The following is a 15,068-nucleotide window of genomic DNA, read 5'->3' on the forward strand; positions in this document are numbered from 1 at the left end:
TTGAATTGTCACAGGTGAACTGAGACTATATCCTGCAGCTAGAGAATGTAAAGAGAATTTAAAATCTTTTAAAAAATTCTTACATTGTATTATCAATTCCTATATAAAATAATTTAATATTTTAAATACTTTTTAAATAATTTATCTGTATTTAAAACTAACTTTTTAAAATTTTATGTTTGGAACCTTTTTGGCATTAACACTTAAATAATTTTTTTAAAATATTAAAAAGTCTTTTAAATATTCAATACAATTCAATATAAAAACAGAAAAAGTAATATACATTGTTCACACATAGTATTGTACATGACACCTGAGCTCTAGAGTGAGCTTTTGAATTTGTCAGGTAAGTCATAGCTTAAGTTGTGGTGAACCACTTCTTATTCTCTCTCTGGACTCTTTAAGATTATAACAGATTTTTACCATCAATATGTAGTCTTTAATATTGTATACACATACTGTATAGAGTATTTAATTTCCATCTCTATGCCCAGAATTGTAAATAAATATTTTTTTCACAGCGTTTAGATCAAAATATTGTTTGCATACACAAATATATTTAGGACACACACAAGTTGACAAGAACCACACCGATTTTGCTCAGCTCAGTTATAGGAAAATTTAACTCAAAGGTGCCAAATAACATAATGGAGGAGTTGCTCTTATATTTAGAATGTATAATAAACTTATTACCAAATGTTTACAGGTTGTGTCAATGGTAGGAAAGTGAGGGTTCCCTTGTCCCCATGGTGCATTTTCGTTCACCCTGCCAATGATAAAGGCAGTGTGGGCAGAATGCTGGTTTCTCACAGCCCCTTTGTCAGCACCTGGAGTTCTCTGACAGTGTTACCAACTCACTGTGACAGACTCTGGCAGGACTTCACGTAAGGCCAAACTCTCCTGTTTTTAAGGGTAGGCATGTCTGTCACTGAAGATGAAGTTTACTGTCAAATTGTAACTTGCTTTCTCCATCCTCCTATATTCAGAAAGATGATTTCTACAGATACTGTAAACAGAACTGGGTGGAAAGAGGAGGACTCTCATGCTTCCTATACCACATGCATCATGTACTATGATTGCAATAGTTGTGTCCCATTGTGCAAGGTAGTCCTCAAAAGTCTTCATATTTTTCTTTGAAAAGCTATTCTCCAAGAGGACCCCAGAACTTTACAAAGCCTAAATGGAACACACTACATAGCTATTTAGGGATACTTGCAGCAAGAAAAAATACCAATGCAAATCAACATTCTTATCAGGAAGCCTAGCCTAGAAAGATTACCCAGAAGAGGAGCACATGCCAGGTGATATGTGCCGTTATTCACAAATGAACAAAACTCACATTTCAGAGTTTGCATTCATAGTTTCCCATTCATATGCAATCCAGAAACTACTTGCACGAATTATTACATGGCTTATTCTTAATAGTTGTTCCGGAAAACATAACTTCTTCACAAGTAATTCTGACACATGGTTTCAGGATGAAGTTACAAGAAGGTTTTGAATGTTTTGCTCATGTCTTTGCAGTGTGAGATTCTAAATGCACCTTCAGGAAAACACAGTTCACAAACTGAGAAATAGCCTGCCTTCCCTTCAATCCTCCTGCCCTATCTCAGGCACAAAGGTGCTTGTATAAGATGTTCAATCAGCTGAAGAATGGTATCTGGGGCAACTCTGGGCTTGCTTTACATGAAATTTGATTCTTCTGCTTTCAAGGGAGCAGACTCTGAGAAGGAAATTGTTACCTAGGGAGGATAAGCATTTCAGCCACTTTATTTTAATCGATCTTAAGAGATAAACTGAGGCCTTGAGTTTATTTCACAGTAAAAATATGGTACAACAACAGGCCTCTGTTTGTGTTTCTGAAGACCTCAGCCAAAAAATTTAGATTCTGTAGGATAAAGGAAGCAGCCAATGCTAAAATAATCCTCTCTCACATCTTTTACCACTTACAGCAGTGGTTAGGAACACTGGTGTGCTAGGAAGGGACTAATTCTCAGCTGTTTTGTACGCACAGAGTTTCAGGTCCTGGTATTCTCAGCTCAGCCCTTTTCATTCAGACATCAAAGTGACATCAAAACTAAGCATATTTTGACAAGAGAATTTCAGAATCAAAAATAAGATAAAATGCTGAACTACTATTTTGCCTTTGCAAAGGTCTGTCTAGACTTAGGAGAATTTGCATTTCCCTGAATGTATATGCAGTGTGTATATATAAATATGTATTTATACAGTTAATAGTTTATATCAGAATCAAGAAGCTTTATTATTCATTAGTACTCATCTGATGATATAGACTGAGCAGAAAAGGTGCCATTTTCTTGTGAAGACAATATTACGTTGACTCAACAGAAAGAGTTCTATAAAAGGCTAAGTATACAACAGATCAAACACTTAATTTTTAAATGAAAACCTTGATCTCAGGATTTAATGGCTTTTTTTGCTTTAGATTCTTCATTTATGCTTAAGCCTGTACAAGACATTGAGTTACTTTTTCCACACTGGAATCTGGTTAACAGTAAAGAGACAAGCATGGGGGTTGGGTTTTTTTAAACAAGTCATGATGAAGGCATCTTAAATCAATTGGTTTTCTTTTTGATAGTTAAAATGGTTATCAGTTGAAAGAATGCCTTTCTGGGGAGAAGGAAGAAGTAGTCAACACTGCAACAATTACTGTGAAGCCTGTTTAAGAATTCAAGACAAATTTCTAGGTCAAATCCAGAAAGATATGGAAGGACAAGTTATGTAGTGCATCCTCTGAACTTTCAGGTTTCTAGTGTCTCAGACAAATTCAAAATTCTGAGAGTCATATATGTTGTATGCAAAGTGCATGGAGGGAGTTACAGACTGACTGGGTGTGAGTGAGGAGCTGAAGAGCTACGTATATTTCTCCCTTTTCTCTGTTTGAGCAGCCATTTGGATTTAATCCTCTCCTAAACATAGTGTTTGCCATCACTCATTCAAATAGTTAAGATGGACTGTGCTGTCCTTTATAACAAAGTCTGGAAGAAGTAACATTTCTGGCACTGCCTACCTCTTATTTTGTAACAGCCAGTTCGAACATGTGTAAGAGATGGTGGTGCAATACCCTGTCATTCTGAAGGGAATTGCAGCCACTTGGCATTTTTCACAAAAGAGTGCTTGGAGGAGCTGCACAGACACAGCCCAGAGAGGGACTCTTGAATTCCCTGCTGAAATGGTGCCACTCTTCCAAAAGGAACTCAGGACCAGAGAGGGGGGCAAAAGAAAGTAGACAATGAGAAGCACTATACTCATTAAAAACAAGCGATCAAAAGACCTCACATTCTTATTTGCTACATACCATTCAGAGAAGCAGGTTTTAGTTAGGAGTTAAGCAAAATCTTTAGACACAGCTTCTACAAAGTTTGGTGCTGACATTAAAATACCAATTGTACAAATGATTGTGAAGACTGAAAAGGCCATCAAGCAGAGCCGATCCACTACAGAGGCTGCAAACTTCCATTCATTGCAAATGGCTTCCTCTTCATCCTGGTCTCTGAATCGGTTTGCAATGTACCTGACCTCTTCCAAAATCTTAGCCAAATCTGGGTCACCTTCAGAGGGGTGGCCACTGTGCAGCAGGTTTTCTTCATCTGTTGGTGAGCAGGTCATCCTCCCACAGATCACACCTGAATCAGTGGTGGGCGTGCAGTGAACCCCTTCCAGCCCCCTGAACCCGATGTACAGCATATTCCCATTACTGGATTGCTGTCCACTCACAGTGTTCATCTCCACACTGGACAGGCTGCAGCGACGCTGTTTATGTTGACAGGCAGGACGCACTTTATCTTCCCCTGGTCTTTTCATCCTCAGAAACCAAGCACACCAGTTCAGAAGGATAATTCGTGTCTGAAAGAAAAATTTTGAGAATAAGCATCTCTTCACACAGTCAGTCTTTGGTGCTGCTGGTATTCAGGCAGCTGGGGTGACTGATCCATGGTGTCTGCTTAGCCTGCACAGAGTTCTAGAAAATGGTGCTGGAGTTTTCCAGCTGATTGATTTACCAATCACTGGGGTTGTTTTCTTATTCTACCAGTGATGTTTATTGCCTCAGGCTGACTATTAGTACTGGGACTCCCCCCTCCTCAGATGGGAGTGTCCATAGTGTTAATTCTTCCTGATGCTTGAACAGTGACATGGCAGCCTTTTCCCCCTTTACTAGAAACCATGGGTTAGACCAAACCAAACCCTTACTGAAGAAGAGTTACTTTTTAATAGTCTTAATAGCACTGCTTTGGATGGTAGTCAATAAAGTTACAATTATTTTTTCTCTTATCTGTGCTCTAATATTAAATTCATATGCCATTACTGTTTGGGTGGGGTTGCTGAAACAGATTTTGGACTGGACTGGACTACCGAGCTTTAAAATGTTATGGCTCTGTTCTCATATTGTGTTCACAACAGTTGATGACAGATTTTAGAAAAGAGATCTGGATGTAACATGGAGAAAATATGGGAAAATTACTTCGATTTAAAAAAAAATACTTTGCAGATTTAATCTGTGTGTATAATTTTACTGTTTTCCACATTGCCTTAATCCAGCTTTACAGAAAGTGAAGGAAAGCCAGAGACTTTCATTCACTTCAAATGAAAGCTTCTGTAATTTATTTAAATCAGATTTTAAGAGCTCATTCCAGCATTTCTTTCTCAGAGTTCTAATGAAATATTATTGTATCATACAATAAGTAAATCTTACCCTATAACTAATATTAGATTTGGTCCATTTATTCTGACTGTAGGTTGTTACTCAGAGTAGATATTATATCCACGCAAATATCCCAGCCAGAGACAGATCTTGCCCTATTACTTTTTTTATGCTATCAAGCTTCACCAAGAAGGATAATATTCCATTACCTGACGGCCTAATCCAAAATCCACCAGTGTCCAAAAAAATGTTTGTTGGACTTCAGCTTCTCAATCCTACAGCTCACTCCTCAACCTCAAGTACTCTGTTTTCTGAGAATGTTTGGCTCAGTACTAAATATTGTCCCCTTTAGGTCATCAAACACACGTCTGAAGAGATCTGCCTTTTATTCTCTTCACTGAAATTTATTTTAAAGTCACCACCCCCAAACAGGCCAGGGAATATCTCATTATCTCTTGTCCTCAGGGCACTGCTGTATGCACATTGTTTCCAGCTAGTAAGGATAATAATAACTCATTGTTCTAGAGAGAAAAAAAAGGAGAAAGGTCTTTCCATCTTCAGAAATGCCTGATGCTGCCGTGAACTGGGTGAAGTCGAAGGAGGGGACATTTAGCTGATGACAGCAGTGTGTAGTCATCTGATATCAGCATAATATTCTCTGTAAAAACCACCCCTCATAGAAGGACATTATTTTTAAAAGTCTTATGTGCTTAGAAAAAATATTTTCATTCTTTGCACTTTACAGATCCTCTTGAACAGAGATTTTCAGATCAAGTTCCACTTTAACAGCATCTTTAACAAATGCTTCCTAGGCTATGTATGTTACTGTATGGACAACAGCTAAGTATGTAGCAGCTGCACAGCTGCACCTCGAGAGTAGTGCATTTCATGCATTTATCATCTCCATCAGCATCTTACTCTTTTCTTCTACCTGGTTCACTTCTAACATCTGGAAATTTCTTATTTGAAAATCACCTTCATTTATATATTTAGGTTTTAACAAAATCCTGAATTGCATGTAGCTGTTTTGAAGGATATGAGAAATTAGTGGAGGTATATCCATTCTCTCTCACACACACACATTTTCTAAAAAACCAACCACACGAAACATATCTGGACACCTCATTTCTGGTGAAACTTCTTTTCCAAACAAAATGCCTGGGAAGTATTTATATGTTTTTAAGAGTTACAAGTAATCATGGGCCACTGGCTACTCTATCACATCCCTGAGCTGTACATTTATGCAATGGATAGTGAAGGACAATCAAACCTTACCCATTTAGGCATTTTTCCTCCATCTGGATCATGATGGTGGTATTGTAGAACAATAACAGTGACAACAACAGAAAGACCAACAATAATCATAGTGCTGGCAAAATACTGAGCTGCAAAATAAAGAGATAATTACAGGAACATACTTTGGCTGATATAGCCTTAATAAGGGGTGTTTATGTATGCATTCACAGCATTTAGTTCTTTGTCCAGTGCTCTAGGTACTTTTTAAAGATTTCTCAACAGCAGAAAGATCAGACATTATTTTGAGGGGATAGCCAGCTTTTAGCTGTTGTTTTTGTGGAACTAAGCACCTGCCTTTTCTAAGAAACCTTGACACGGGCTGCCTTCTAATTTTCTTTCAGTATTATTACAGAGATTGGCTAGTACTTTTTTTGAAAAGTTTCTCTTTTTGTTTGAACAATTACGGTAGGAAGATGTAATTAAGTTTAGCTCTGTATTCCTAATTGGAATTAGGAATATAGAACACAATCTGGCCAATTGTGTCAAAATTGCAACAAATTCTTCCATGGAAAATAGACTCTCTTACGCTTTCCCCAAATACCCATAGGTTCTCTTATTTCGTTCAGAGTAGAGAGCACCCATCAGAGCCTCTAATCAATTTGCAATATTTTTCTAATTCAATTGCAGTCATCCATTGTACAGCTGGTGATTTGCCTTAATTGCTGGCCTTTGTGCAAAGTCACTGCACCTTGTTTGCTAAAAAAATCCAAGTGAATAAAAGCTTACCAATTAAGGGCACAGAGTCAGATGTTGCTGGCATAATTTCAGCCACAAGCAGCATGAAGACAGTGAGAGACAATAAAACTGTTATACCTGAAAGATAAAGTGTGAAAGCATATCAGTAGCTTTTAATTACAACAGGGAGAGAAACAAAATTAATCTGAAGGAGTGCTCTCTGCAAAATGCAGTGCCACTGTACCCCTGCTCCAGCACATTGGTGCTACTCCTGTCCTTCCTTGTACTGCCTCAAGTTCAGGGGAGCAGTGCTGCCAAAGTGGTGCCAATGCTTGCACAGACGTGGATATTTTTACATCCTTGTAACAGTGCAACTTCTATCATCATCTGCTAATTAGCTGAGGCAAATCAAAGCACTGTGTTAGCTTTAGAAACATGGTGTGAATTTGAGTATTTGAGCATGTGACACTTGATTAGTTGTCATGGAAGCTACAGGTGGTGTAATACATAAATTTCCTCAAAAGCAGATTTGCTGCCTTGGACAAACTTTGGTATCCTTTGATATTACTGCTGGGTTCCGCAGGGGGTTATGCCCAAGCAGTCTTGACTGTTGGGTTTTGGAGTTTGACTTTCATTGCTCAGTGATGAGTTCCCGTCTTTCTGGAAAAAGGCCTTACTCTTTTCTCAGAACTAGACTTAAGCAATAAAGAGTCATTGTCAGGTGGGAAAGGATTTAGGAACAAAGAATTCATCTTAAAATATGGTGAGGTTCAACTTGATTAGGAAGGATATTACTCAATTAAACCATATTCCGCATGTCAGTTTTGTTTCTATCTTTAAACAGCAATGTTTAATTAGTAGAAGTCAGTTCATTTGAATTTTGTATGGGACAAAAGGTTTGCTCACATATTTAAACTCCATCTTAAAGATAAGTACTCAAGATCAGATTTGTTTCACAAACCAATATTTGAGTTAAAATTCACTATAAAAAGTACAATAGGAGCAATTAGAATCAATCTTTCTGAGAAGGCACTATGGGCTCTTAATACAACTCAATATTAAAAGGAAGCATGAAGAGGAATTCAATGTTAAAGTATTCAAATGTGTATTTGTAAACTTAAGCTTTACCTAATGAATGTGAGATTCAGCAAATAAATGTCAAAATGAAAGCCTGCTTCTTAAGGAAGGTATTCGGGAATTGTTTATGCCTCTGCTGGTCAGCATCAAACACTAAAAATAGCTCATGAGTCAGAACAGGACACACAAACTATTCCTCCTGCCTAAGACTGTTCAAAAAGAAATTTTAAAAGGACAACTTCTTTTGCTTTAGTCACATTTACAATATCCTATTAATACTTTACCTAGTGATATCTTCTCTCCCGAGTCTGCTGGAAGCAGGAAAACTAACAAAGCAAGTGCCGATATCAGGACACAAGGAATAAGGAGGTTGAGTCCATAATAAAGAGTCCTACGTCTCATGGTAACTGTGAAGGTTACATCTGGGTAGGGTTCTTTGCAACATTCATAAAAGCTCTCAGTTCTCTTCCCAGGAACTCCTGTGAAGGAGAAAAGAGGAAGAAAACCAGAAATTAATGTGAATAAACTGTATATTATGTAGCATTTATTTTTTAAAAGGATAAATTTAGCTTTCCAAGTTTTACTACATGTAAAACTACTTCTTTAAGCTTAATTCCCACTTTTTCTCAGATGATAAAGGAAAATCAGATAAAAGATACTTGCAGAACTCAAGCAGCAAATTTGTCTTTTTTTTAATGTTGATTTGTATCCTGTCCTTCCTTGTACTGCCTCAAGTTCAGGGGAGCAGTGCTGCCAAAGTGGTGCCAATGCTTGCACAGACGTGGATATTTTTACATCCTTGTAACTTCTATCATCATCTGCTAATTAGCTGAGGCAAATCAAAGCACTGTGTTAGCTTTAGAAACATGGTGTGAATTTGAGTATTTGAGCATGTGACACTTGATTAGTTGTCATGGAAGCTACAGGTGGTGTAATACATAAATTTCCTCAAAAGCAGATTTGCTGCCTTGGACAAACTTTGGTATCCTTTGATATTACTGTTGGGTTCCGCAGGGGGTTATGCCCAAGCAGTCTTGACTGTTGGGTTTTGGAGTTTGACTTTCATTGCTCAGTGATGAGTTCCCGTCTTTCTGGAAAAAGGCCTTACTCTTTTCTCAGAACTAGACTTAAGCAATAAAGAGTCATTGTCAGGTGGGAAAGGATTTAGGAACAAAGAATTCATCTTAAAATATGGTGAGGTTCAACTTGATTAGGAAGGATATTACTCAATTAAACCATATTCCGCATGTCAGTTTTGTTTCTATCTTTAAACAGCAATGTTTAATTAGTAGAAGTCAGTTCATTTGAATTTTGTATGGGACAAAAGGTTTGCTCACATATTTAAACTCCATCTTAAAGATAAGTACTCAAGATCAGATTTGTTTCACAAACCAATATTTGAGTTAAAATTCACTATAAAAAGTACAATAGGAGCAATTAGAATCAATCTTTCTGAGAAGGCACTATGGGCTCTTAATACAACTCAATATTAAAAGGAAGCATGAAGAGGAATTCAATGTTAAAGTATTCAAATGTGTATTTGTAAACTTAAGCTTTACCTAATGAATGTGAGATTCAGCAAATAAATGTCAAAATGAAAGCCTGCTTCTTAAGGAAGGTATTCGGGAATTGTTTATGCCTCTGCTGGTCAGCATCAAACACTAAAAATAGCTCATGAGTCAGAACAGGACACACAAACTATTCCTCCTGCCTAAGACTGTTCAAAAAGAAATTTTAAAAGGACAACTTCTTTTGCTTTAGTCACATTTACAATATCCTATTAATACTTTACCTAGTGATATCTTCTCTCCCGAGTCTGCTGGAAGCAGGAAAACTAACAAAGCAAGTGCCGATATCAGGACACAAGGAATAAGGAGGTTGAGTCCATAATAAAGAGTCCTACGTCTCATGGTAACTGTGAAGGTTACATCTGGGTAGGGTTCTTTGCAACATTCATAAAAGCTCTCAGTTCTCTTCCCAGGAACTCCTGTGAAGGAGAAAAGAGGAAGAAAACCAGAAATTAATGTGAATAAACTGTATATTATGTAGCATTTATTTTTTAAAAGGATAAATTTAGCTTTCCAAGTTTTACTACATGTAAAACTACTTCTTTAAGCTTAATTCCCACTTTTTCTCAGATGATAAAGGAAAATCAGATAAAAGATACTTGCAGAACTCAAGCAGCAAATTTGTCTTTTTTTTAATGTTGATTTGTATCTCAGATCTGTTCTCAAGAGTTTCAAATGCTACTGGCTAGGTCATTTATGAATTTAACTTCTGTCTTCATTCCCCAGTTGTTATTCCATCCATTTCAGCAGTGGAGACAAGGCTGCAAGTTCACAGTGTAAATAAGGAATCAAGAGCTCACCTACTAAGTCCCACTCTCCATTTGAAATATAGCCAGATATATCTGCTTCTTGCATTTGTAAGTCCAAGGACCAGCCTCCGTAAGTCCAGGATCCAAACTTCAGCTTACATTTCTGAACATCAAATGGAAACCAGCGCACATCTATGTAGCATGAGCTTTTAAATATGCCTAGGTGAGATTTTAAACAAGAACACTTAATTTGAATGCTTGTTCCACATAATTTCATGTACATTTTGTAACCAGCATTTTTTCTACATTGTGCCTTCTGTTTTTCACTTGTAAGGCATATTTAATCTCAGTCATGTCTTGACATGTAAAGAGCAAAAGTCAGTCATAGAAAAGGGAAAGAACTGTACCATTAATGTTTTGATGTTATTAACTATTTTTTAAGATACTCTTCCATTTTGGCACGTAATGGAAGAATATTTAGAGAAGAACTCAGATTTCTAGATACAGTATTTCAGAAAGAAATGAAGCGGAATATGTAATCTGTTTATATTTCTTTTACTGACTAAAGCAAGAAATCCTGAATTATAAGAAATTCTGAAATATTATTTGCTGTATTATTAGATTTATATGCTCTTGATTTACTCAGGAAATCTAGCTTCTTATTTTTCACTTGTTGAGTCAGACCCTGTCCTTCAGCAGCTTTCAGAATTGAATTGAAAATCCCCCACCAAATGGAACATCTTAAATCAAGAGAGCATCTTAAATGAAGAGGCAAACCCCTGAAATCCTCTGGAGATCTTAGGCAGAAAACCTAATTTGTCTGGAAAGCATTGGCTCTACTGCTGTAGTTTGCAAAACTCTGATACTAGGAAGAGTTAATTCTAGTGATTATGCTAATTGAGTTGGGGAACAGAAACAGTGCTCCACTGCTATATATCCAGACTAAAAATTGTTTTGATGAAGCACTCAGTGAATCATTTCAAATAGAAATGCATCCAAGATGTTACGAAGCATCTTACTGTAAAGTTACATATTAATAAAAGAAACACTAAAATAAAAATTTATTGAGGCATTACCATGATTTTAACAAACAATATCATTTTAGAGTAAGTACTTCTAAACTTCTGAAATTGTGCATTATGACAGAAGAATTTACATAATTGTAATAAAACATGTATCTTTTATAGTGGCTTCCATGCAAAGGTGTTAACCATGTAACCATAATGCATCTAGGCTTACATCTATCAGATTATGCTAGCTCTACAAATAAAATATAAGAGAATTTATGGCAAATTTGAAACCACACCACACATAAGTAATCTGTCAAAATTTATGACATGCAAACAGCCTACCTGGTGGCAGGTATTGGCAATGTCCTGAAGAATTGACTAAAACATTAGTGTGAAAAGTAGCATCAAATCTTTCATCAGCACTAGAACAAGGGAAAAACAAAATGGGTTATTTGCTCTTTGACTGGCTGAAGAATGTCTGAGACAAGTCTGTTCTCATTAAAGGACTATGTCACCCCAAAAACTTGACAGCTTTTTCCCTGTCACCAGTTTTCTGTGGCCTCAGAGTAACTGGTCTGATACTTCTGGGTTTGGTTCTGATTAAGAACTGTAACTGAAGGTGAGCCACCTCATTCTTGCTGCTCACCTGCCCACTAGATTCATTATAGTGCCTTGACTCTATTGATTTCTATTTGGAAAGTAAGCACTTTTTAAAAACTTCTCAAGCAACTGTACAGGGAGATCTGTTCTCTTGCTGTCTATGTTAACAGCAGCTAATGGATACGAGGAGATGGATACTCCAGTGCCTGTGCCTTCCTACCTCTTTGCACGGGTGAACATTATTACTGCATGTCATACATGAGACTCTTCAATGCAGCTCCAGCCTTCGTTACCTACCTCAGAACCCACAAACTGGGTTCAGACCGGAAGAAAAAAAAGGCAGCCCTATTCAAGGTGTCAGTGTAGTGGTGCTATCCTTACAAGTCTCTAGAAGAATTACAATGTCATTTGGAGAGTGCTCCAAATTATGAATTGGCAGCTACTGCCAAGGAATATCTCAACTATATCAGGCACTATGTCCCAGGAATTTACCAGGCATGAACATTTTAAGAACTTCTATATGGGAAGCACAATGAGACATAGGCTACTGTATTTGTTGTACTGTTTGTAATCTCCAACCTGTCTCCTTGTGGGGTGGGTTGGCACACGAGGCAAAGGCAGAGCCAGCTGTGCTGGGCAGGGCAGAGGAGTCACACAAGCCTCAGAGTCTGGATTCTTGCAGCAATCTGAACTTTGAAAACCTGTCCATCTCTAGATTGATTGGAACAAGACAAGTCTCTGATGTCTCTTTGTGTATTAGTGGTTCAGTATCTCATAATTTTCTAATCACCTTTTAAGACATCATCAGAAAAATAGAGTAAAAATCTGAGATGGGCATAAAGTGAAATATTCATAACTCTAGCAGAAAATCAAGTCATTAAAAGGTGTTTATTAGCAGAAAACCCCTTATTGAAATATTTTGAAAAGAGTACTCTAATATTTGATCTATTCTGATGCAATTTTTATATCTCAGAAGCTAAAATAAAGCAACTGTTATTTTAGACATTTTTAATTTGAATTTTTTAATTTGCTTTTAATTTTCCCCTTATGTATTTGAAGAACTTAGATTTTAAAAAATATCTGGGCTGGTCTGTGAAATATGCAGACAAGAAAAAGCTAAATCCAAATAATTACTTGCCCATCTGGAGTTGCACTTCGTCCTGTGGTGAGCAGAAGGCTCACAAGTACTGAAAATACTTGCAAGTATTTAATTCGAACTTTGAAGAGAAGCAGAGAAGTCTCAGTATTGTGTATGTATGATGCCTGATTCTAGCACGCTGAGGGGAAAAGGCAGTTCAGTTCTAAGGCCATTGAACCAGTGCAGGCCACTCCTTCAGCTTCACAGCTCATGGTTGGCTTCTCCCAGTTTGTGTTGCAGTTCCTCTCCCAGCTGAAGCTCTAATTCTTCTCCTTCCACATCTTGGCTCCCTGTTTTTGTGATACTTGTAAGAAACTGATGCTGCAAAGATCTCTACTGAGTGCACTGCCAAGTTTGGTAGAGGATACTGGGGAGAAGGGCAGCAAGATCACACACACATTTACACAGGTGTGCACGCACACAGGTGCGTAAGTCTCATTTCCTTAGAAAACCAGACCTAAAGTCCTCCAACAAGCTTCTGTATTAGACAAATAATTGCTTTGACTTCAAACTAATAAGGGTTACATGATGGAATTCAAATAAGTAGTCAAATTTAGGATGTAAAAATATCCATGCCACACAAATTACTTGTAAAGTGGAAATTAATGACTCCTAGACTAGGTTCTGTTGTCTTCCTCTGGAGCGGAGGGCAGTTAAACACCAGGGAGTTGCTTCTAAGACCTTGCTGCTGTTTCTGGTAATTGGCAAAAACAGAATTTTCCCAAGAACACAAGTGATCAAGGAACCTTGATTGCATTGCCACATGACTTTGCCTTTCATAGGCACATTCTTAAAAGAGTATCAAGTGGTACTCAGATTCAAATATGAAAATCTTTTTTTCTGAAAAAGGAGCACGTGTTTTTCTATGCTGTGCTTCTAATCATTTTTTTGAAATGCACTGCTTCAATTGGAAATGCACCAAGTATCTAAGACTCTGCTTGAAGAGACTGGACAGAAATGTAATGATAGAAAACCATTTCTGCTACCGTTCTTCTTCAGGGTATAAGCACTTGAAAGCAGATAGTGATTACAGTACATTGAGATGACAAAGCTGTACCTAGAAGATAGAATCCTGTTGGGACCTAACCTCAGGTTTATAAAACTGGAAAAATGGAACTGTTAGAATGAGACGTACTTTCCAGAATTTTTGTCATTCCATGAAGTACTGAACACTTTGTGGCCATTTGAAAAAAAATTCCACCAGAAATGAGCACTTTTAGTAAGTGTAGTTAAAAGTGGAAGATAGCCCACAGGACACTAACACAGTCAATCCTGGAATCTGTACAAAGGCCAAGATTTTCTTTCCTCAGAAAAACTACAGATGAACTGGCCCTGCTCTCCCCACAATAGACTGGTTGTAAAATTTAATCAACTGCCACAATTTCTCTGTACTAGGCTGCAGCAAGATGTGTAAGGACTCAAGACATAGTGAAACATTCATTCATTAAAATTGAAAGTGAATTTATAGTTCATTAATTTCTCTGTAACTGCAGATGTATATCCCTAGTGAAGCATAGAAATTGAAAGCATCTATCTCAAAATGGCATGTCACTAGAAGGGAACATCATAATATTCCCAATGCAATTTCATACAGGAATAAGAATCTATTTTAAATAGCTTTGCTCTCTGACTAAACTCTGCATAAGATTTTTGGATTAAATATGTGTTTGCAATAGAGAAACTGTAGAATAATTATTTCCTGACTGAGTCATAGTTAACAATCCAAAGATTTGAAAACCTGTATTAACAGAAAAATTGGGGTTTCAGTTTTTCAGGTTATTGTGACCCTTCTCATTCTATAAAGCACTCCAGCTACAGTTAGCATGTATATATTAATATTACTAATGTCTAAAATATTACCCTTTCATTTTGGATATACTTAAATACTGAAGCCTAAATTGTCATGCATATTGCAAGTCTCTCTCAGGTATGTGATATATATGAGGAAGAATATTGTCATAACTCATTTTTTTGGAAACCACTAAACTGCTGTTGTAGAGTACCAATTTTATGGCATACACAGCGTGTCATTCATCAGGACAATGGAAATGAAGGTGTCATTTGTCAGATTCTCCCAAGAACACTGTCACTGATGGAATCAAGGTAGCTAGGGATAACTGCTCAAGAAAATAAATTTGTATTGAAAACTACATTAAGATTAATGTTTCAAAAAATACCTGTCTCAGGTATCAGGCTGCTCCATTTTGTGTACACAGCATTTGAAAGAGTTTTTTAGGCTGGTTTGTGGACAGCTTGCCATGCTTAAACCAGAAGTGAGCAGTAATCTTGCCA

The 15,068-nt window shown here is 37.1% G+C and overlaps 2 protein-coding genes across 2 annotated transcripts in view; both read right to left on the reverse strand.

The window, feature by feature from the left end:
- Nucleotides 1-445: 445 nt before the first annotated feature.
- CHRFAM7A (CHRNA7 (exons 5-10) and FAM7A (exons A-E) fusion) lies at nucleotides 446-11,480 on the reverse strand. Its single transcript, XM_017737799.1, has 6 exons — nucleotides 11,381-11,480; nucleotides 10,080-10,247; nucleotides 9,504-9,698; nucleotides 6,686-6,772; nucleotides 5,939-6,048; nucleotides 446-3,867 (listed from the first exon to the last, which is right to left on the reverse strand). The coding sequence occupies exons 2-6, from the start codon at nucleotides 10,132-10,134 to the stop codon at nucleotides 3,349-3,351; spliced, it is 966 nt and encodes a 321-aa protein (XP_017593288.1). The 5' UTR covers nucleotides 10,135-10,247; nucleotides 11,381-11,480; the 3' UTR covers nucleotides 446-3,348.
- A 1,359-nt stretch (nucleotides 11,481-12,839) lies between these two features.
- LOC108447296 (neuronal acetylcholine receptor subunit alpha-7-like) overlaps nucleotides 12,840-15,068 on the reverse strand; it is a 29,021-nt gene continuing 26,792 nt past the window's right edge. The window contains exon 5 of the mRNA XM_017736833.1: nucleotides 12,840-13,066. Within this exon, the coding sequence (XP_017592322.1) occupies nucleotides 12,985-13,066 (82 nt within the window). The 3' untranslated portion in view covers nucleotides 12,840-12,984. The remainder of the gene's footprint in view (nucleotides 13,067-15,068) is intronic.

The sequence above is a fragment of the Corvus brachyrhynchos genome, unplaced genomic scaffold (assembly GCF_000691975.1).
Source record: "Corvus brachyrhynchos isolate BGI_N302 unplaced genomic scaffold, ASM69197v1 scaffold200, whole genome shotgun sequence".
NCBI classification, from domain to species: domain Eukaryota; kingdom Metazoa; phylum Chordata; class Aves; order Passeriformes; family Corvidae; genus Corvus; species Corvus brachyrhynchos.

Coding starts and splice junctions, on each gene's coding strand:
- CHRFAM7A (XM_017737799.1), bottom strand. CDS start 10,134: ATGCAAGAAGCAGATATATCTGGCTATATTTCAAATGGAGAGTGGGAC. Junction 6,773..9,503: donor GGGAGAGAAGATATCACTAG/GTAAAGTATTAA, acceptor TTTATCTTTCAG/GTATAACAGTTTTATTGTCT. Junction 6,049..6,685: donor TGACTCTGTGCCCTTAATTG/GTAAGCTTTTAT, acceptor TTTATTTTGCAG/CTCAGTATTTTGCCAGCACT.